This window comes from Poecilia formosa, unplaced genomic scaffold, assembly GCF_000485575.1.
Source record: "Poecilia formosa unplaced genomic scaffold, Poecilia_formosa-5.1.2 Scaffold11, whole genome shotgun sequence".
NCBI lineage: Eukaryota > Metazoa > Chordata > Actinopteri > Cyprinodontiformes > Poeciliidae > Poecilia > Poecilia formosa.
In genome coordinates this window covers 1,431,504-1,451,683 of record NW_006799950.1, presented here as the reverse complement: position 1 = coordinate 1,451,683, position 20,180 = coordinate 1,431,504, and the positions used below count along the sequence as shown (strand labels likewise).

At 38.7% G+C, this 20,180-nt stretch overlaps 3 protein-coding genes across 3 annotated transcripts; 1 reads left to right on the top strand and 2 right to left on the bottom strand.

The window, feature by feature from the left end:
• Positions 1-744: 744 nt before the first annotated feature.
• On the bottom strand, positions 745-5,118 carry klf1 (Kruppel like factor 1 (erythroid)). Its single transcript, XM_007543617.2, has 3 exons — positions 4,788-5,118; positions 2,308-3,157; positions 745-1,690 (listed from the first exon to the last, which is right to left on the bottom strand). The coding sequence occupies exons 1-3, from the start codon at positions 4,860-4,862 to the stop codon at positions 1,515-1,517; spliced, it is 1,101 nt and encodes a 366-aa protein (XP_007543679.1). The 5' UTR covers positions 4,863-5,118; the 3' UTR covers positions 745-1,514.
• A 2,065-nt stretch (positions 5,119-7,183) lies between these two features.
• Positions 7,184-10,601, top strand: cunh22orf23 (chromosome unknown C22orf23 homolog). The gene is made up of 7 exons (XM_016666534.1): positions 7,184-7,284; positions 7,586-7,679; positions 7,978-8,040; positions 8,622-8,765; positions 8,896-9,030; positions 9,204-9,295; positions 9,683-10,601. Exons 2-7 carry the CDS (start codon positions 7,586-7,588, stop codon positions 9,749-9,751), a joined length of 597 nt encoding a protein of 198 aa, XP_016522020.1. The 5' UTR covers positions 7,184-7,284; the 3' UTR covers positions 9,752-10,601.
• A 1,476-nt stretch (positions 10,602-12,077) lies between these two features.
• On the bottom strand, positions 12,078-19,735 carry micall1a (MICAL-like 1a; the record flags this gene model as incomplete). Its single annotated transcript, XM_016667548.1, has 11 exons — positions 12,078-12,706; positions 12,800-12,846; positions 12,933-13,047; positions 13,186-13,259; positions 13,526-13,616; positions 14,552-14,678; positions 14,775-14,909; positions 16,417-16,730; positions 17,606-18,009; positions 19,042-19,102; positions 19,183-19,735. Coding segments are annotated over 11 exons (2,055 nt in total), but the record flags the coding sequence as incomplete, so codon positions are not given.
• Positions 19,736-20,180: the final 445 nt, after the last annotated feature.

The window sequence follows — 20,180 nt, the reverse complement described above, 5'->3', positions numbered from 1 at the left end:
CCAGCTCCTCGGGGGGCGTTCACACATACACTCATTTTTGTTTATCTTTGCTTGATGAGAATTAAAAAAAAATTAAAAAGTACTCTTTTATTGAAGAGACATGATTTTATACTCAAATATTCAGAAAAATATTACTTTCAATTTGAGTACATTCATCTTCTGAACACGGAAAAACACATTGAGAAGTAAAAATGTTTTATTTCTAACATTTTCAGTTTAATAAAATATTCCAGCGATAAAATATAAAGTTTTTTGCACATCTCCAGGTGTTTTAATGAATTTTTTTTGCATAAAGTCGATCCTCCTTTTGCACAGATTAAAGCTCTGTACAAATGCATGTGTGTCCTGTAAATTTGGATAAATGGCCACTTTCATCACTGTCATTCCTCATTGTATGTGTGCAGCATGTGCCAGATTTTGTGACACTGGCACAGAGCGCGCTTCACAACATCCTGTTGATTCCCATCATGACATAATCAGGATGAATCAGCGGGTGCTCAGTTACATAAGCAGATTGTCATCCTCGCCTCACCCTCGCCCAGATTAGAAGCACAGTAGACTCAGCTCCCAGTCACTGACATGGCAGGAGAAGACTGCCACCTACAGGAAGCAGCTGATACTTCAGTTTGTTTATTTACATTTTTATTTAAGTTTTTCTTCTCAAAAATATTTTTACTAGACTCATAGTCAATTATTTTCTGCTTTCATAAGATCAACAACCAATAATAATTCAACACACTTGAAAATGTAACATTCTGAGCCTTTATTTCTTGATTTATGGCAACATAAACAATGTGTGCACAACTTCAAAGCGTCTGATGATAAAAATAACATTTTCTAATAACATAGTACCTTCTGTTGATATAAAAGATCATAAATATAAATATTATACTCATTTCTAGTTGATAGTAAGGAGCTGAAAGTATCAAATATTTACATTTTTAAAATGGGAAGAAAAAAGCAGAAACTTATTTGATTCTCAACCTATGATTCATTAAGACAACCAACAGCAGTTTATGGTGCTTTTGCATAATACAACTGAGAGACTTCAGAAGATATCAACTCTTTTTCTTTAATATTCAATGTTTGCTTTGTTTTCTTTTTCCTGATAGTCTGTTCGTGTTTAGCTATCTACATGCGCATAGTATATATACAGTGTTGGTTTAACAGGCTTTCATTTGTCCTCAATTAAATTTTGCAGGGTTTAAAAAAGTTCCAAGTTCACTTTTTATAAGTGGCTAGTAAACAAATCCTGCTTTGCTCTTTGTTTTTGCCTTTTCATTTCATTTTCATTTAGGATAAATGATGTTGGTCTAACATGCAGAGTTGCTGTTCAGTCTTAGAGACAGGAGAGCTGTCGAAGGTCCTTGAAGTGAGAACATGAGCGGCACAAAGCAAACACGACAACAGAAACATATGTTGTATGAAAAGCACTGCTTTGTCAGGATGTAATTACCTGAGAATGGCTGTTATCAGTAAAATGAGTGAAGACGTCGATGTGAGGTTTTGCTTGGTCAGACATGTCTCTTCATGTGAAGGGCCAGGTGGTCCGAGCGGGAGAAGGCCCTGCTACACAGCATGCACTCGTACGGTTTCTGACCCGTGTGCTTCCGGTAGTGACGCGTCAGCTCGTCGGAGCGGGCGAACTTCCAGCTGCAGTCATCCCAGGGACAGCTGTAAGGCTTCTCTCCTGTAAAATTCACATAGCGGTTTCTACGGAGGTCCAAAAGGGCCATAATTCAGTTACAAAAACAATCATCAAATAAAATGCCTTGGTTTTTAGTTAAACATGCATTTTCAAAAATGCATTATAGACATTATAATGCGTATATATACTTTTTTTACATATATATATGAAAAATGAATGCATTCTCTTCTAATTAGTAATATATTTATTACCATCATTATTCTACGATGTACTATTCTACGATGAACATTGCTGCACTTTTGGACCTGTACTCAATGCGGGACAATGACATTGTATTTTAAAAGCACTTAGCATTTAAAATACAATGAGGTCAGTTTTTAATTATTCAGTCGAACATTTAATTATGTCTTTGTGCATTTTATAAATTCCTAAAACATCAAATCCTAGAACATAAATGTTCTGACTTCGAACTGCTTGATTGATTAAATGCGTTATACAAATAAACTTGAAATGACTTGACATATTTAGTGTAGTTTTTGTAAATTGTCACATGTAATCATTGACTCAGCACCTTATTTATTGAATTGTGGCTTTCCATGTGAGATACGCGTTCTGGTGGTAGTGAGAGTGTCTTTTCCTGCGGTTGTTCCTTTGTTTACCTGTGTGGGTCCGCAGGTGGGCCTTGAGGTGCGAGCTCTTGGTGTAGGTCTTGGTGCAGCCGGCGTACTCACAGTTGTGGATGGCAGGTCTTTTTTTCACTGAGGACCTCCTGCCACGCTTCTCTTCCACTCCACCAGGGGGCAAATGTGGTCTGATCACCATCGGCTGCTGGTGATTGGCCAAATGCACCGTGGCTTGGCCGTGGAGGTGGGAGTAGTCACCAAGAAAGCTGGAGTTGAGACTGAAATGAGGCACGTAGCTGTAAGGTCGAGGGTTGGGGGTCATGACCTGCGGCTGGATGAACCTGCTGTCTGGCATGCTGCGCAGTGGGTGATGCTGCTGGGCGTAGTAGTGGTTAAAGTCCCAGGAAGTGAGCTTAGTGTGACTTCCCCTGATGTGTCTGTCTACACTGCCTACACTGTCAAACTGACTGATATTCTGTACGTTGGGGAATGCGCGTCGACCCGGCTGGTTGCTGGTGTAGTCATGGTGGTAGATCTCCGGCTGCACTGATGCGGTTTCAGGAGGAGGCATGAGCTCAGCCATGACCCCAGTGTTGCCCGTCTGCACACTCCCCTGCCCTGCCTGCTCCTTGAACATGCCCACCTCCTGGTAGGTCAGGTGTGGGTCGGGTTGTGCCAGTTGTTGACCGTCTAAAGGAGGGTTGAAATCAGGAGAATTTTTGCTCCACTCAGACAGCAGAAACTCGAGATCCAGCGACGTCTGGCTGTCGTCATCGAGGAGCTCCTCTGTTATCTGCTGGCTGACCTGGACCTGCTCAGAGCCATCTGGTGAAAGTTTGTTGATCGGAGAGTCCAGAGGGAGAGCGCCGTCACTGGACTTCCACACCTAGATCAAGAGGTGCGATCATAAGATTACTCCTACCTTCTGTTTTTGCATTCCATAAACATCCAAAACTGTACTGAAAATGTGCACAATTATACACTATCAGGGTCTGTCATGTATTTAATGAGGACCTAAGTAAAAATTGGCAGCCTGTCAGAAATACCAGGAAAACCCTTCTTTGTTGTTTGCATGTAACGCTAACTCAACATGTTTTAGAATTAAACAATAATTTCCTTAACCTGACAGCATGACAGTCATGTTTATCAGCTTGTGTTGTTAATTTATTTTTATCTTATAAATATGTGGCAATTATGCTACAGTTATTTCCTTTTGGGTCTTTTTGTGTAACAAACTTTGTATCACTTTGGACACAAACATTAAACAATAATAATAATAATAATAATAATAATAATAATAATAATAATAATAATAATAATAATAATGACTTTTAGTAGTAGCTGTAGTAGCAGTGGTATTATTAATACTATCCATCTTTTTCACATTTTCTCACATTACAGACTAACAATGTTTTTTTTATTTATTTATTGAAATTTTATGTGAGACTGATGTTCATTTTATTCATTTTTCACCAATTTTTAACTTTTCCATAGATGAGTCAAAAAAGTTTTAAAACAATTAAAGTAGTACAAAACAACAGTTGCAGAACAGAATCTTTTTTTTTTTCTTTTATGATAATCTGAAAATTATGGTATGTATTTGTACTCAGCTCCCTTACTCTGATAACCCTAAATAAAATACAATGCATCCTATTATCTTCAGAAATCATGTAATTACTAAAGGGAAACAGAAAGTGTGTGGCACAAAGACAAACCTACAAACAAATGATAATTACACAAGTGCATCGTTAAAAATTATACACTTCTTTGTGATGAATAAACTGCACTAAAATATGTGGCTGCAATGTGGCTGAATGACTCATCTGAAAACAGAAAAATGTGAACGCAGCTCAGACAGACACATGATGCGTAATTATGATTACGCTCAATTATGACTCCACCAACATAATTATGACATTCTTTGTTTTTCTGTTCAAACACAGTACATCTGTCACTCTTTTTTTAACATTTTGTTGTTAAATTAACTGATTTAAACAAATAAAAACTAAAAAATCTTTATAATCTGCTATTTTGAGAACAACTTTTATATACTTATAAAAACTGAAGCGGTTTTATAAGGGCTCTGCTGCTCTGGAAACCCTAAGTTGCAGCTTGGTTTGCATGTACCTCGGTCCGGCTCTGAGCACATCCATGTTGTTTAAAGCTGAATCTAAAGTGAAAGTTTCAAAAACCAGCCCCAGTAAAATACCAATAAATACAAAACACTTTCTAATAAGATCACAAAAATATTTTTGTTACTGATATAATCACAAGCAACACTGTAACCTTATTCAGAACATTTTAGAAAACGCTATCAGTAAAATAGATATCAATTATGCTGCAAACTGCACAGAAAAAATAATCTACTTTTACAGTCTAACTTTTTCATTTTTCTTAGATATTGTTTTAACTCTCCATCTACAATCCTTTCCCGCATCGTGCATCTTTAAATAATTTTTTATGCTGTTGTTTTGCCAATGCGCAAAAATGAAACATACAGACGATGCCATACTCACTTTCATGTTGTCAGTGGAGGTAGAAAGACCTGAGAATGAGCTAAAGGAAGGGAGCGTAGCCTGAGTAGCAGCCATCAATCTCTTTGGTGAGGCGGAGAGCAGGAAAATAAATTAAAAATACTAACAGTGATTACAATTCCAACAGAGGTTTTTTTTTTTTGATTAAAATTTTTTAAATCTCTCATGACTATTTTCCCCTCACTTTCTAAAGTTGTGAGTCCTCTTAGCTCAGTTCTAGTCCCCTCGGAGCCCGAGGGCCTCAGAGAAGTAAAGTCTCCTTAGCGCTCATCACTATCTCTCCTCATGTCTCTTGTCTGTCTCTGTCAGCTGGTTGTCCAACTTCAAATCTCTCTTTTTCATGTAGGTCTGGACCGTTAGAAGGAGGAGGAGGAGGAGGAGGAGGAGGAGACATGAGTGAATTACTTTACCCTTTCCATTGCTCAACTCTCTTCCTGCTCTGGAGAATTTAGAGCCAAAAACTATTCAATTAAACTATTGACAATTGCTTTTTTTTTTCCTATTTCAAATGATAATTTGCAGAATATTTGAAGAAATTATTGCAATAAATGATTATTATCACAAAAAAACTTCTAATTTATATGTGGACACTCAGATATTTTATTTTTGTTTTAGTTGAAACACTTGAATGAATCCATATGTCTGCCATGAAAAAGGTACATTCCTAAAAATGAATAATTGGAAAACATATTTTACAGAAAAAGGCAGGAATCAAGTAGGAAACAACTGAAAAAAGCAAGAAAGAAAGAAACAAGAAAATAAATTAATAAAAGAAGGAAGAAAGACAGAAAGACCCACTGAGTTTATGAAATTGACCTATTTCTGTCATTTCTCTTGCTCTTTTAGCTTTACCCTATAAGTAGTTTACTTTAGACAATTTCCAGAAGCTTGGAAACCGTTTAATAAATGTTTGTTGTGCCACAGGTTACAGACGTTATGGGTATATTTCAGGAATGTGTAACTTTACGTAAAATATTAATTTCAAGTTATTATGAGGAAATTAAAAAACAATTTTCTGCTGGCCTATCATTAGAAAAGCTTGCTTATTTGATAAGTAAATATGTCACAAATAAGAGAAAATAGGAGTAAAGAAAACATAGAAACAAAATATTTCTAAATGTGAGTATTTTAAAACTCTAAGTCCTCTCTGGAAAGCCAGTCTCTTTTGTTTTCTTATGGAAAGTTTAGCCCAGTTATTTACGCAGGCCTGCCCGTATATTCCTGGTGCGGACATGCAGCTTCTGAGAAGACCTGTGCATGGAAGGTGATTATATCCTCGCTGCTGTTTATCTTTGGAAACGGGTTGAAGGCAGCCGGCTGCCTACTTGCAGATAAAGGCTACTGCTGATCCGTGATGACGAGCCCGCCACTGATAAAGACTCTCTTTCCATCTGAATGATGATTACAGCAGACACTCATAATGAAAATTGAATGGCCTTAAACATGAAGCTTGTTCGATTCATGAAGTTCTCCAACAGGCATTTTAATAAAGGGATAGTTGGTCAACCAAGCACCTGCCTGGGACGAGGCAAGTACTTGAATTGTTCGAGGTGTAGCATAAATCCCAGATGTTTTCAGAAATATGACACTATGAAGAAGTTGTACAAACCTACATAACTTTCTCACCTGTCTTCTGTTTAATGGCATTCTGATGGTGTAGACTGAAATATGGCTCATTTGTACAACTAAAAACACATTTTGATGTGTACAGCAAAAAAATATATATATTTAATATGTATTCTCCTTATTAACCATAAACAGAAAACCTTGTGTTTCTTTGGAGGCCAAAGGCTAAAAACTGCTTGCGTTTTGAATAAAAAAAATTCAATAGAAACAATCTATGGGATTTAGATTTAACGAGACAACATTCAAAAGCAGAACTCTGAAACTCCTATGAAATAAATTAAAATGATGACTTTTAATCTCATAATTATGACTTTGCATGTCATCAGTTTTTATTTTAGATTGCTGACTTTGTCACGTTTAAAATTTTAAAATACATAATTACCACTTTAAAAGCCAAGATAGCTTTGCATTTTATAATTACAGTTTTGAAACCTGCTATTTTGACTTCGTGTCTCATTGTTATAAGTTTGAATGTGATAATTATAACTTAGGTATTCGTAACTTTCTGGTATTATTTTTTAATTTTAAGCTGATAATTACGAGATAGAAACTGATAGTTTTGACTAAAAATATAAATTAATACTTTTAAACCCATGACTTTGAATCTATGATTTAAGACTCGGGAATTCATAACTTTTTAACTTTAATAAATTAAGGTGTTAAGAACTTTTTTTTCCTTTTACATATTTTTACTATTAAGCGAAAATTTCATGAATAAACCTGCTGAAATAACGTGTAATTCAGAAACAACCATTAACGTCGGACTCTCCTAGTGTTTTGCTGTTGCTATAGCAACACGCTTTCGTCGACTTACTGAGCGGAGTTCTGGATTTGCGTGCTTTTAAAACTCAAAGCAGGTCAAATTGAGTTGTTTTTGTCACTACTTTAGAATGTTTTTCCCTTCATTTTCTAAAAACCAATCGTCAGTTTATTGTGGTTTCTCTTCATTTGCCTTTTAATTGTATGCGGCCACGTAGAGTTGTTAGCCAAACCTTGTTAAAACAAGCTAGTTATTAAAAAAAAATTAATTATTTAAATGTCTTTACCATACCGTCCTGCTTACATTTATAGCAGCACCTTTATAAAGATGTGACTTTTTGAGCTTGGATAAGTGGTTTTCTGTTAATTCTGTGTGTATGTGTGTGTGTTTACAGATGGAGAACGTCTTCATAGGTGCAGGAGGAGGAGGACTGTGGAATAATCCCAGACACCCACGGTACAACAAGGAGGCCGAGGAATTGAAGAGCTGTGAGTGGATGAATTTGTTTATATTTTACTGTTTCCACTCATGAAATTAACTATATTAAACAGTTGTTTTAAATCTAATGTTTGATATCAGCTGCACAGCCAAAGATAGATGGAAACATAGCTAGGCAAGCTTTTTAAACCTTTGACAATGCATTAAAAAAAAAAAAAAAAAACATCATTTGGGTTTATATGCCGTGTCCTCAGAGGCTGAGATAGTGTTATTGTGCAGCAAGGTCAGTGGTTCAGCACTTCCTCATCTCACTTGTGCTTTTTCATGATGTTCTTCTGATTTGTTCAGTGAGGAAAGAAGAGGCGGACCTTATAAACATCAAGAGAAAAGAGAGCATCAGATCAGCAACGTGTAAGTCTGTTTAAATCAGAAGCAGTAATGCTTTACCACAACAAAGTATTTTTCATATCTTGTTAGTTACAAACAAAAATAAAAAAAGAAGCTTGCAACACAACGACTTTTGTGAGAGACTAACAAATGGTGCATAAAGCAATTTACATTTCATTTTTGTTGCCTTTACAGTGCATTTAGAAGATCATCCATGTAAATGAAAAACATTTTCAAAAATGCAAATCTATATATCTACAAATGCACAACAAACATAAAAACAGCTCAACATTTTTGCAGTTTTCTTTTCAATTCATAATTATAATCTCTCTTATGATTGAAATTATGTGGCTTTGACATGACAAAATGCGAAAAGTTCATTCGATACAGATTCTTTAGCAAGGAGTAGTATAATGAGTTTTTAAATCAGTATTTTTACACACAGTGTGGGTAGTTAATGTATTGATGTTAAATGTTTAGATGTTTTAACTCTAGGCTGAATATGGCTGAAAATACATAGTATGTGTTCAGTCAGCAGTTTTAAAAATACTCATCGCTACCCGTCGGTGAGTAAATGAAAAATGTTCCCCCTTGCGTTGGTGCAGCTTTGCCGACTTCTGCTTCAGAAAAATCTACTGCAAGTAAATCTGACTATCAGTGCAAGCCTAGAAGGACTGTGAAACGCAATGCTGAAGCTTGTCGAGCTGGGAAGAGCTACGAGAGGGAAATGTTTCACCCTGGCCCTTATCGTATGTACCTGAAATTATATTTGACTGAACTTCAGTAGTTAAGAAATTCTCCTGTGTACGCAGGAGAATGTTCAGAACGATCCAGACCCGGTTCTGGTCACACTGATCCTTTCTCTGCTTGCCCTCTCAGGAGATATGGATGATGAGAAGAGGAGGCTTCAGAATTTCATGGCAACGGGAAGATATGAAGACCCTGGAATGTCAATAAAAAAAGCTGAACGTCGCAAACCGGAGGAAGCGCAGAAGCCCGACACCTATGAGGAAGGTAACGCTAAGAATGCAGATCCAGATGGAGCAGCAACGTTACAAAAACAATCCATCAAGGACAAGTCTTGGTTGTTGTGAATTAGTCTTCATAATTCTCTCAGCATCTCTGAATCTCTCTAGCTTTTTTCTCCCCGTGTTCCTCACATTAAGCATTTTTTTTCGTTTCTGTAGTTTTAAATGAAATAGAAGAAAGGGAACAGTTTCTAGAAGATATGGCAGCTTTGGGCCAGGACCAGCATTCCTTTGTTGTCAAATCTCAGATATCACAGGTGAGGAAGTGGTTCATGTTGTCAAAAATACATTTTTACATCCATGCTAACTTCCACATTATCTACAAATGTATATATAAAGTGTTTATTGTGGTTAATTTGGATGATCATCTCTTACTGATAAAAAAATAAATAAATTCAGTGTGTCAGGAAATTTGAATATTGCATAAGACCAATACAGAAGGAATGTTATGACCAACATACTCAAATTTAAGAAATTTAAGATCGCCATCACGACAGAAATATATAAAAGAAAATAGCAAATAGATAAATTAGATGGGTTGGCAGCAGAAGTGAACATTATCTAGCCAACTGGTGATAAATTTGCACTTACCCAGGATGTTAAATTAATGACACATTTTTCCCTTGTCCTTTTACCAACAACAGAAGCTTCATGAGCTGGAGGCTTTGGAAAAGGAACGCAAGTCCAAGGAGAACACAGACAAGTGAACATCACTTCAGGGATAACGAGCACTAACGAGACAGGTCTGCAAAGAACGGTTCAAACTGCTGTCTGGCTCATGTTTCAAGTTTATACGTTAATGGAAAAAAAAACAAACAAAAAAAAAAAACTGGATAAATAAATTTATTCTTCACCCTACATCTGTCAGTACTTTATTTAATCCGGCTGCTGTTGCAGAATACAGTATAGACGAGAAAGATGTGTGACAGAAAGCCCTTGGTTTACGCTGGACAAAAAAAAAGAAAAGAAAAAAAAAATCAGGCACAGAGCAGAGGCAGAGCGATGACAGAGTGAGGAGCTAAATGACAAAAACATGAGCAGAGCAACAACACGCTTTCACATGAACTCCACAGACCTTCATCCACATGCGCAGTTAAATAAATGGCACTCAGACAGCAAGATCATAAATACAATTTCCTATCAACCTTAAGGCAATATACAAACAGCAAGGCTTTGTAATGTGAAAGTTATTGATTGCATAAAGAAGCCTACATTAACCCGATAGTTAAAGCTCCTATTAAATGGTAATTTGCTTATTGATATACTGTCCTTTTCTAATTATTGCCTGTGTGACGGATAATTATGAGAACTATAACAGAGCTACAGGTTATTTAAAAAAAAAAAAAAAAAAAAACATTTTCTCCCCGTTACTTTTTTCCAAACACACACTTCACATAAATACTGTAAGTTTCCAGCACAGGCAAAAACAAATGACAAGTATTTCAGAGACACTACAGCAGCTGGAATTCTTTAGGTATACTTTGCTGGTTGAGCTTTTCAATGGAAAATGCTGCAGTTTAAAGCAAAAACACAATCATCCTTAAAAAAAAAAAAAAACAACACACAGTACCACCAGTTCAAACCAAACGGGTTGAAACAAATAAAAGGTCCATCTTCTCTCCTAAGGAGTAAAGGTGATATTGAGGTCAAATCAGTTAATATTATCTGTATTTTTGACCATTTCTGGCCTTAAAAAGCTTTAACCTATGAGTAGCCAAACTGAAACTCAAAAATGTGATGTTTTTACCGATCAGTGAATGCACCGTACCTCTGCACCACCAGGTCACACTAAGAAAAATCTCAGGTGTGGACGCTGTTACTGTATAGAGAGTATTTTCTGTAGCTGTGGGGTGTTTAAAATGCAGTCAGAAGAAGCTCCACTGCTGCAAGAACTCGGTTGAAAACAAAAAATTTGTTTTTTGCAAATAAGGCTGCAGGAGAACGACAGAGAGCGGCACATTCAGTAGGTAACAGGAAGGCTGAATGAATTACATCATAGATTAGGGGTGCACCGATGTAACAGCGCAGATTTCCTTAATTTTGGGAGATTGGTGATCATCCGATACTTACATGTGAAGTCAATCTCATCTCCCAATCATCTACCTCAGGAAAGGCCTAAAAATCAGCCACTTCTTCTTTTCTCCTGTGAGAAGTTTGACTGATTCACCAGCCCACCAGGTCATGTCTGCAGGTTTGCAGTTAACAACAGTCACCCCACTGTTGCCAACTCAGCAACATTTCAGAGAAAAAAAAATAAACTGGAGCCAAAATCAAAATCGGCAGGTCAGGCTTTTTCAAGATCAGTAATCAGCGATTGGCCAGAAAACTGCAATCAGTGCACCCATAACTGTAGTTGGCCTGTTCTATTCTTTCTGTCCTTCAATATCAATTTATCATTATATTTATGGTAACACTTTATTTGACGGGGGTTGAATAAGACTGACATGACACTGTCATAAACATGACATAACACCTGTCATGAACATGAATAAGCCTTCATGAATATTTATGACTGTTGTCATAAAGCGTCATTTGGTAAATTATGACACTTTTAATACAAAGTTGACATTATTCAAAATGTCTTTGTTATGACAACTTGACATTAACCAAGAAGTCATTACTGTTTAAACTTTACCTTTAATAACATAAAGATACCTAATTTTTAAAGTGCAATCAGTAATACTTTTATAACAAATTTATATCAGTAATGATTTCTTGGTTGTCAAGTTGTCATAACAAAGACATTTTGAATAATGTCAACTTTGTATTAAAAGTGTCATAATTTACCAAATGACGCTTTATGACAACAGTCATAAATATTCATGAAGGCTTATTCATGTTCATGACAGGTGTTATGTCATGTTTATGACAGTGTCATGTCAGTCTTATTCACCCCACTTCAAATAAAGTGTTACCATATTTATTACTATATATTCTCAGATACAGTCTGAAACTGTCTTGTTTCCAAGATGTATTGTTAACTGTGTAGGGCAAGAAATGTGTAAAAGAATGTTTTGAATGCAGTTTTTTTTTCTTAAATAATATTCTTCTCATGCCGCCAAGTAAACCTGGATATGGATAAAAACCGTTTCAGAAGGTCAAAGCATAACAGAAACCAGAGATCGGATCCACTGCCACAAAGTTCTGATCGGTGCATCCCTACAATATAACCATGACTGTTGGGTCTCGGGCGTCAAGCTGAAACAAAAAGTTTAAAACATGGTCCTCTGCTGAGCCTTCATGGTGCACTGAGGAACACCGGAAGAGTAAAGCTTGGAAATAAAACAAATCAGTGTGGCGCAATAAAAATGTCCCTTACACTTCACCATGTTTACTATTCAGAGCTCAGAAAGCGCTTGCTTGTTAGACCGTCAGATGGAGACAGTCACTGCAGCCGTTTTAGAAGGATTGTGAGCAGATGCCATGGTGGAAAGGGAAGTTTCTGTTCTTGATCTGATATGTTTCATAATTCAGCTTTTAATAAAAACTCATTTAGTCTTGTTAAAACAGTCCAACAGTCTCTGCTCCTCAGCTTTTGTCCTTGCGAGGGCTGTGGCTCTTTCCTGCGTCTCCTTTATGGCTCAGCCTCTTTAGCACCTTGATGGGTTTAAACTTTGTCCCTTTTTTCTTCTGGTGGTCACTGTCCGGATCCTTGTGAAAGTCTGACCAGAAGAGGAAGAAAAGAGAAAAGGGAATTACAAAAAAAAAAATATCGACTGATTTAGGAGCCCAGCGCCTAATTTTAAACATCCTACCTTTTTTCTTCAGCATGGCCTCCATTAGTTTGTCTTCTTCTTCTTCCCTGTTAACACAGTGATCAGAAATATTACCAACCAGTATATACCAGTACACCAGTGATGGATACCAGTGAAGCAAGCTGCTGACTACCTCTGTCGCTCCTGATCCATGCTGTTAACTATTTGGTTGCGCTGTTCAATGATAGTAACTAGCTCTGCCATTAGCTCCTGTTCCCGACTCTTGTCCTCCTCAGTCCAGTCTTTCTCTGTTTTTTTTTTTGTTTTGTTTTTAAAAGAATACAGACATTTGTTTTACACTTTTAGAGACTCAATCTGTTCATTTTGCACAAATCGTGCGAATTAAACAGTAAGTTCCAACAGGTATTATGGAAGTCTAAGAAAACCTGGTTTGTTGAGAAGACACCTCAGCTCATACTCCACATCAGCTTGCCTCTCCTCCAGGTTCTGCTGCTTCGCACTGTGTGGAGAACGAAACACCACATTCTGGTTCATAGTGCTACTTCTGTCAGATGCAATATAACCACGTCTCTTCCATGTTTGCACCGTTGTTCAAAAACAAGATAGAAATACCGTCAACGGTTTGTGTACAGAAGCATCAACGATCTGGGCCAATAAATAAAGAATCAACCAATTAAAAACTTAATTTAACCGTTTGCTCAATGAGAGCTGCTGCTTTTCATCCTCAAAATATGAAGAGAACCATTTCTTCGGTATTAGACTTACGTGTAGACCAGCTCGGCTTCACGTCGCACTAAATGATGTTTATCGTGAATCAGAGTGAACCAGTCCACCAGGAGGCGCTCCTCATCCTCATCTTAACAGAGAACAGAAGAGAAATACTTCAGCATGACTTGGCATTAAATATAAAGATTCTTTGAAAACTTGGTTTGAACAGAAATCATCTCTACACACCTGGAGGAATGTTTTTGTGACACGAAAAGAGGAGAGCATGAGTCATTTCAGAGCTTTTCCTACCTTTAATGTGACACGTAACGATACAATTAACCTGAAAAACGAATCATGTTAAAGGGGAAAGTGTAATCTTTCATCACCGACTGAGATGGGATGTTGTTTTAGTGCCAAATTATGGTCAAAAGTTTTAATGTAACTATCATTTGTTTTCCCAGAAGGGATTAGGAGATTTTGGCCATGCCCAGATGTTTCCTTTTAAAGAGAAACCTTCTCTCTTCAAACCAGATATATGGATAATTCATTAGTCTGTTTTGATAAATAGAACACAATAAGTTCTTGTTGAACATTTCCACAACTGGTGGGCTCCTAGCAGCCTCTCTGACCTGCCTGCATCTCGTCTGTTTTGTCAGAAATAGACAGTTTCTGTAGTGACTTAACTATTTATGCTACTGTTTGTTGTACTATGAGATTTTGATCCTTTTGCAAACTCTGTACGAACCACAGGTTTAGCCAAAGTGATGCACATTTAATGAAGATCCTACAACTACCACAGAAGACTGAAAGCTGGAATTGAAAAATGATTCAGCAAAGTATTGCTTTAAGATTATGCAACCTGATTACTCTTTCATGTTTATTTTCTAAAACATTTACTTTTTTCCCCTTTTGAACTGTACAAAGCAACGGTCGTATGAAAAGGTGAAACAAGCTCTGAAATCATTTATCTTTGTCTCATTTTTATTTATTTTTTTTTTTATTTAAGTCACAAAAATATATTTGCAAGGTTGAGTAGACTTTTTATATTTACTGTATTGCAACGAGAAATAACAGAAACCACACCGTTAGGAGTGTCTCTGAGCTTCTTCTCCAGCTCCACCCCTCTCTGCTCCAGCTCATCCAGCTGCTTCTCCAGCTGAAGCAACTCCGCATGGATGTCCTCTACTGGGATGTACTGATCCGACTGCACCTGCAAGGATTATTTGGAGCCTGGTGAGAACGTATCCTGTTGGTATCATTTAAAAACAAAACAAACAAAAAACGATCAAGCCAAGCCATTTCATACCTTGCGTTTGATAAGTGGGAAGCCGTGTCCTGGTGCCGGGGGTCTGGCAGGACGAGGACCTTTGGAAGGTCGAGTTTCAGACTTGGCATTGGAAGGAGAAGCTTTCCTGTTGAAGGGATTCTCCTTACAAAACTTCTGCAAAAATAAAATAAAAAAGACATTTGATGGAAGATAAGCAATGTCGCAAAAGAGAACCGATTCTTCAGAGAGAAAGAAAAAGGAAGAATAGAAAAAGCCAAGATAAAGGTATGTTTACCTTGGCTTTTAATTGAACATGTCTCAGCAAATTCAACACATTAAACTACTAATGTACTGCAGCTATGCAGAAAAACAACCTAACATTATATCATCATAATTTATAGAATGATTTGGAAAACAAAATGCTATACAGGTTTGTCAAAACTATTTTGACCCATATTAGAACTTTGCACTGATTCCCCTTCATTTTAGTAGCTGTGATTTTGCCCAATCCACACATTTTCCCAACCTTAACCCATACTAGTCTATTCCTAACCCTACTTAATTACCTCTAAACATTACCCCTAATGAATCCATCATATTGGGACCGGGCTTTGGTCCTAATGTGATGGACCTAATAGGACACTGGACATGTAGTGGTGCGTTCACACCAGGCACGTTTTGGGCATTGGGCGTGCCTGGTTTGCATTCAGGGTCTGTGTGGAGGCACGTTTTCAACCATTTGGAGCGTGTCCAACACTCCGAGTGGGTTTTGGGTGTGTGCCGGACTCGCCTAGCGCTCGGGGCGTGTTTGGTGTGAGGCGCACCATTAGAATGTTCAGTTCCAGTGGTAACAATGACATCAGCAGTGATGACATCACTCTTTGATGCATCACAGGAATCTCTCTCTTGAATGTAGCACGCAGTTTGTTTGTTTTGTCAGACCTGTTCCTGTTTCAGACTTATAAGTTATAAATCTTCTACAGGAGCTGTTAAAATTATTTGAAAGCACAGTATCAGCCCAGTACAGGTTCACATTCTCAGGTGAAAGAGACTCACCTAGTATAAGGTTAATTTTTCGGTACTGGAATTACACCGAAGATAAATTAGTTTAACCAAGACATGTCATGAAAATGTGTTCATGTATTCCATCTCAAGTCCAGAGCATGCTAGTTGTTTTGTTTTTTTGTTTGTTGCTCTTGCCACCACTAGATGATCTGCATGTAGAATGTAACATAAACAGCACTATTCAGAGATGCAATGAGTTTATAGCAGTTGTTCGAATTATCTAATCGTCTGCAAATCAACAGACGATTATCCAGAATTTTATTCTGGATATGGACCCAGAATAAAATTGTGGTTGGTCCCATGGAGGCTTGAACCAGCAGCCCTGATGCCAACATCTCCAGAAAACATATTAAAGATTGTGACTGTAGCATGTGCTACACACACCAGGACTGGTGTCAGTGTAACAGATGCCGATTTTCCTGTAAAAAGTATAGAACAGGTAGGAGTGATGAGGCAGAAACAAATCTGTGCTTCGCTAATCCTCCTGGAATCTGTTCTGATTAAACATTTCCAAACAGCACCATTAAAAAAAAAAAAGACATTTGATGTAACATGGACCCAACGTCCAGATACAGAACCTGGGCATTATGATGTCAAGTGTATAGGATTTCATTACTTTGTTGTGTGCCTGCGTGGTCAGCGGGCTGGGAGTGGTGGTCGGTCGAGGCGGCTTGGCTCCAGTGTTACGACTGCTCTGCGGAGTGGCCGGAGCGGAGCTGGCATTGGGAGGCAAAGCAGACGGAGAGGAGCTTTGGGAGGAGTGGTTCAGGAGATCTGCTGAGGACGAAGGAGACGGGTTGTCGCCGGGCAACGAGATGGACGGCTCCGAGACGCTCTTGCCGAAGCTCTGCTCCTGGTCGCTGCTGGCGCCCAGTGGGAGCTGGGAGGAGCTGTGGTCTGAGGAGGAAGACAAACTCTCTATGCTGAGAGCTGGAGAAGGAGAACAGGAGGAGGGCTGCGAGTGAGAGGGAGCTGAGGAAGGTCGTTTGGCAAGAAGAATAAAATAATAGAGGCAAGGTGGCACAAATGAAGCAGAAAAGAAGCAGGGACAGGATAAAATGGAAGCGAAAGGAAAAAAATTGTTAATTCAGACCTAGAGAAGGTCAGCCCTTCACACACTGACTAGTATATAGATAAGGACGAAGAATAACAGGAAATTTTTATATTCAATTCCATTGTTCCATTTCATTCCAGTCTTCATTTCTATTTTTTCATAATGATTTCTGTTAATCACTACGAGTTAAGACATTTATACATTTTTGTTGGTTGCATGTGTGTTGTTCTATGTTCTCATCAGGTAAAGCGCCATGAATTGCCTGTTCCTATAGAAATAAACTTCCCTTTTATGCATTAAATTTATTAATATTTGTTAAAGAACATATTATTACAATACAATACTCTTAACAGTCTATTTCTCTCCTCGAGATCTACTGGGCTGCAGCTTTTAGATGAACCCAGCACACATGAATCAAATTAACCAGGCCACTGCAGTACCAGACCACATGTTGAGGAGTTCATTCAGCCACCTGATACAGGTCTGTTGGAGCAAGGAGGCATCAAGATAGATCTTGAGGACTGACAAAAATGTTCTAAAGTTTACTAGAGACAAAAAGAATGGTTAAGGAATCCTCAATTTCTTTTGGTAAAACTTTCTAGAGACCCCCTTTATGCTTCATTCACTCAGCACAAGCCTATAAATGCTGTGAAGCTGGAACAGGTTTGCTGATACGAGTCTAATGTTTGTTTATTTTTTTTTTTTGTTAAAGTGTAAATGTTTGGCTAGATGAGGTTTTGATCAAACCAACCTTGGTTCCCAGTAGGCGGTTGGGGGGGAACCCGAGGGGCCGGCCTCTTCTTGCTCTTCGCGCTGCCCGGGCTGGCAGAACGGGACGAACTTCCCGTTCTGGGCGTGACCTCTGAACCTGCCCCCTCAGGTGTCTGGGTGATGCTGTACCATGGGTGGGTGGCCGCCACTGCGGGTGGAGCTGTTCCTCCGTCGCTTCCCTCTTCTTCGTCGACTTCATCGTCCTCATCCTCAAATGGGTTGGCGGGCGTGCCGGGTCCAGAGCCCTCCGCTTGGAGAGAAGACAGGGAGCCCGAGTTTGGAGGCGTTGCCACTCCAGGAGGGGGCGGAGGAGGGGCTTTCTTCCTCTTAGTTTCTGATTGGACCAGGGCAAGCCAAGGTGGGTCTTTAGGTTTATGGGTGCCACTGAACCATGAGACACAGACAGTGATGGAGGGGTCACACGGAGGAAAACCACATCATACACACCCATATACACACACACACACACAGTACCTTAGAAAAGTATGAATACCTCTTGAACGTTTTTTCACTTTGTCATTCAACAACCTCACATCAAGATACGATGAAATACCTTACTGCAGAAATGTGAAGTGGAAGGAAAATGATAAATAGTTTTCACATTTTTTTGTTAATTGGAATCTGCTGTGGAGCGCTTGTATTTGGTCCCTTTGACACCGACGCTCCTCAAGTTGTGTAGATGTCAAATGGTCTTAATGGGAAAGCAGCAATAAGAAAGCCGAAAGAAAAAAAAGAAAAAATCCGATACATGTTCAGTGTGGTGAGAAACTAACTCTGCGCATCACCCTGACTTTGTGGGTGTGCTTTTCTTCAGCAGAAACGGTGAAAATCCTACACACAAAACTGGAGCTACAATGTCAAGTTTTCCATGATGATATTGTGCAATAATGTGTTGGAACCATTCTAAGAGATCGTTGCACCATGTCTAGACCTAAATCTACCTGAAAACCCTGTTTACAGGAACTCTTCATCTAATCTGACTGATCATTAACTAGTGTAAAAATGTAAAATGGGGAAAGTCTCTAGATGTGCAGAGCTGGTACACGCATAACTCTAAAAATTACATGTGTAACTGCAACAGAGACAGAGTTATAAAGTATTAATTCAGGGAGGGTGTATGACACACCTTTTAGATTTGAGGGAAAAAAAAAAGTATCCATGTTTCATTTTTCTGCAACTTTGAATTATACACCACCCTTTCCCCATAATGCAGTTCAAAGTTTAGGGTCGCAAGTTGACAAAGTATCCAACAGTCTTGTGGGTATGAATACTTTTGCAAGGCACAAACAGTGATGGTTCATGCTGCGACAAAATGCATTTCAGAACTGTGACGAGGAACTGCTAATGACATGATTCAGGGAGGTGAAATGGTGCCGATGCCCAGGAGAAGTGGCATCACACAGAAAACTGGCCCACCTTCCAGGAGACTGTGATCTTTCTCTTGGTTTGGGAGGAGTGGGAGGCTTCAGATGTTCTCCTGTGATTTCAAAAGAAAAGTATGAACAAATGTTTGTGTATCTAATTTGAGAGCACTCGGATCCTGACGAAGGAACTTACCGGCTGCGGTGCAGGACACCCGAACCCGAGGCGCAGGGCGAGGTGGAGGGGTGACCTCCGACACCCTCCTGGGTGCAGGAACAGGTCGACTGGCTTCAGCAGCTTCGCTATCGGAGGGAGGAGGAAGATCCCCATTTGAAGCTTCTTCAGCTTGAGTTTCTTCCTCTATTTCACCCTCCCCTTCATCACTCTCATCGAAAGGATTAGGAGGAGAGGAAGGACGCGGTTCGTCCTCTTCCTCACCCAAAGACTCTTCCTTGCTTGCTACTACAGCAGTGGTTGCGACCGAGTCATCAGCTGGTGTGTCGGTGCTTGTTGAGCGAACTGGAGAAGGGGTCTTCGCCTCATCCCTCTCGGAGAGCGCGGGGAAGGGAGCTGCACTGCGACCGGTCCGAGCAGACTGAACCTCCTCTGGTTTCTTGCTGAGATCCGGACGGCCGTTCTGACTGGCTGAAGTGTGTCTTGAAAGATGGTGTGTACACACCAACGCCCCGGAGTTATTTCCTTTGTAGGATCCAGGAAGCAGAGTGCTGTGGCACTCAGTGCACCTGAAAGAAAAATGTCAACAAAAAGGCCACTATAAACATGTCTTCACTAGAGACTAACAGGAGGAACTATTCAAACAAGTACATCAGCTGAACTGCATTCAAGCTAAGGTTGGGCAAAAAAAAATATATATAAAAAAAATAAATCACTTTTTTTCACCAATTAATCAAATTTTCTTACATTTTTGAAAAATCTGATTTTTATTTTACCAATACACTCCTTGGGTTTCCATACGTCAGAACACCCAAGCCCACCATCTTGTTTACAATCTCTATTTTGTTGGACTTTGAATTCAAGTCAGTTCACAAAGGGAGTGATTGAAAGAAAAGCTACTTTTTGAAAATATTTTTTGTAATTTATTTTGTTTTAAGAAAAGAAAGTCAGAGTAAAAGGCTTAAAATCAGATTTAGTTTGAAAAAATCAAAAAATCTGATTTTATTTCTAAGAAATGT

What these genes read in the sequence shown, in the direction of transcription:
- klf1 (XM_007543617.2), bottom strand. Translation starts at nt 4,862, where the DNA reads ATGGCTGCTACTCAGGCTACGCTCCCTTCCTTTAGCTCATTCTCAGGT. An exon ending in CCTCCACTGACAACATGAAA is followed by an intron (nt 3,158 to 4,787) that starts GTGAGTATGGCA and finishes CTCTTGATCTAG; the next exon opens with GTGTGGAAGTCCAGTGACGG. An exon ending in CCACCTGCGGACCCACACAG is followed by an intron (nt 1,691 to 2,307) that starts GTAAACAAAGGA and finishes TGAATTTTACAG; the next exon opens with GAGAGAAGCCTTACAGCTGT.
- cunh22orf23 (XM_016666534.1), top strand. Translation starts at nt 7,586, where the DNA reads ATGGAGAACGTCTTCATAGGTGCAGGAGGAGGAGGACTGTGGAATAAT. An exon ending in GCCCGACACCTATGAGGAAG is followed by an intron (nt 9,031 to 9,203) that starts GTAACGCTAAGA and finishes TCGTTTCTGTAG; the next exon opens with TTTTAAATGAAATAGAAGAA. An exon ending in TTGTTGTCAAATCTCAGATA is followed by an intron (nt 9,296 to 9,682) that starts TCACAGGTGAGG and finishes TCCTTTTACCAA; the next exon opens with CAACAGAAGCTTCATGAGCT.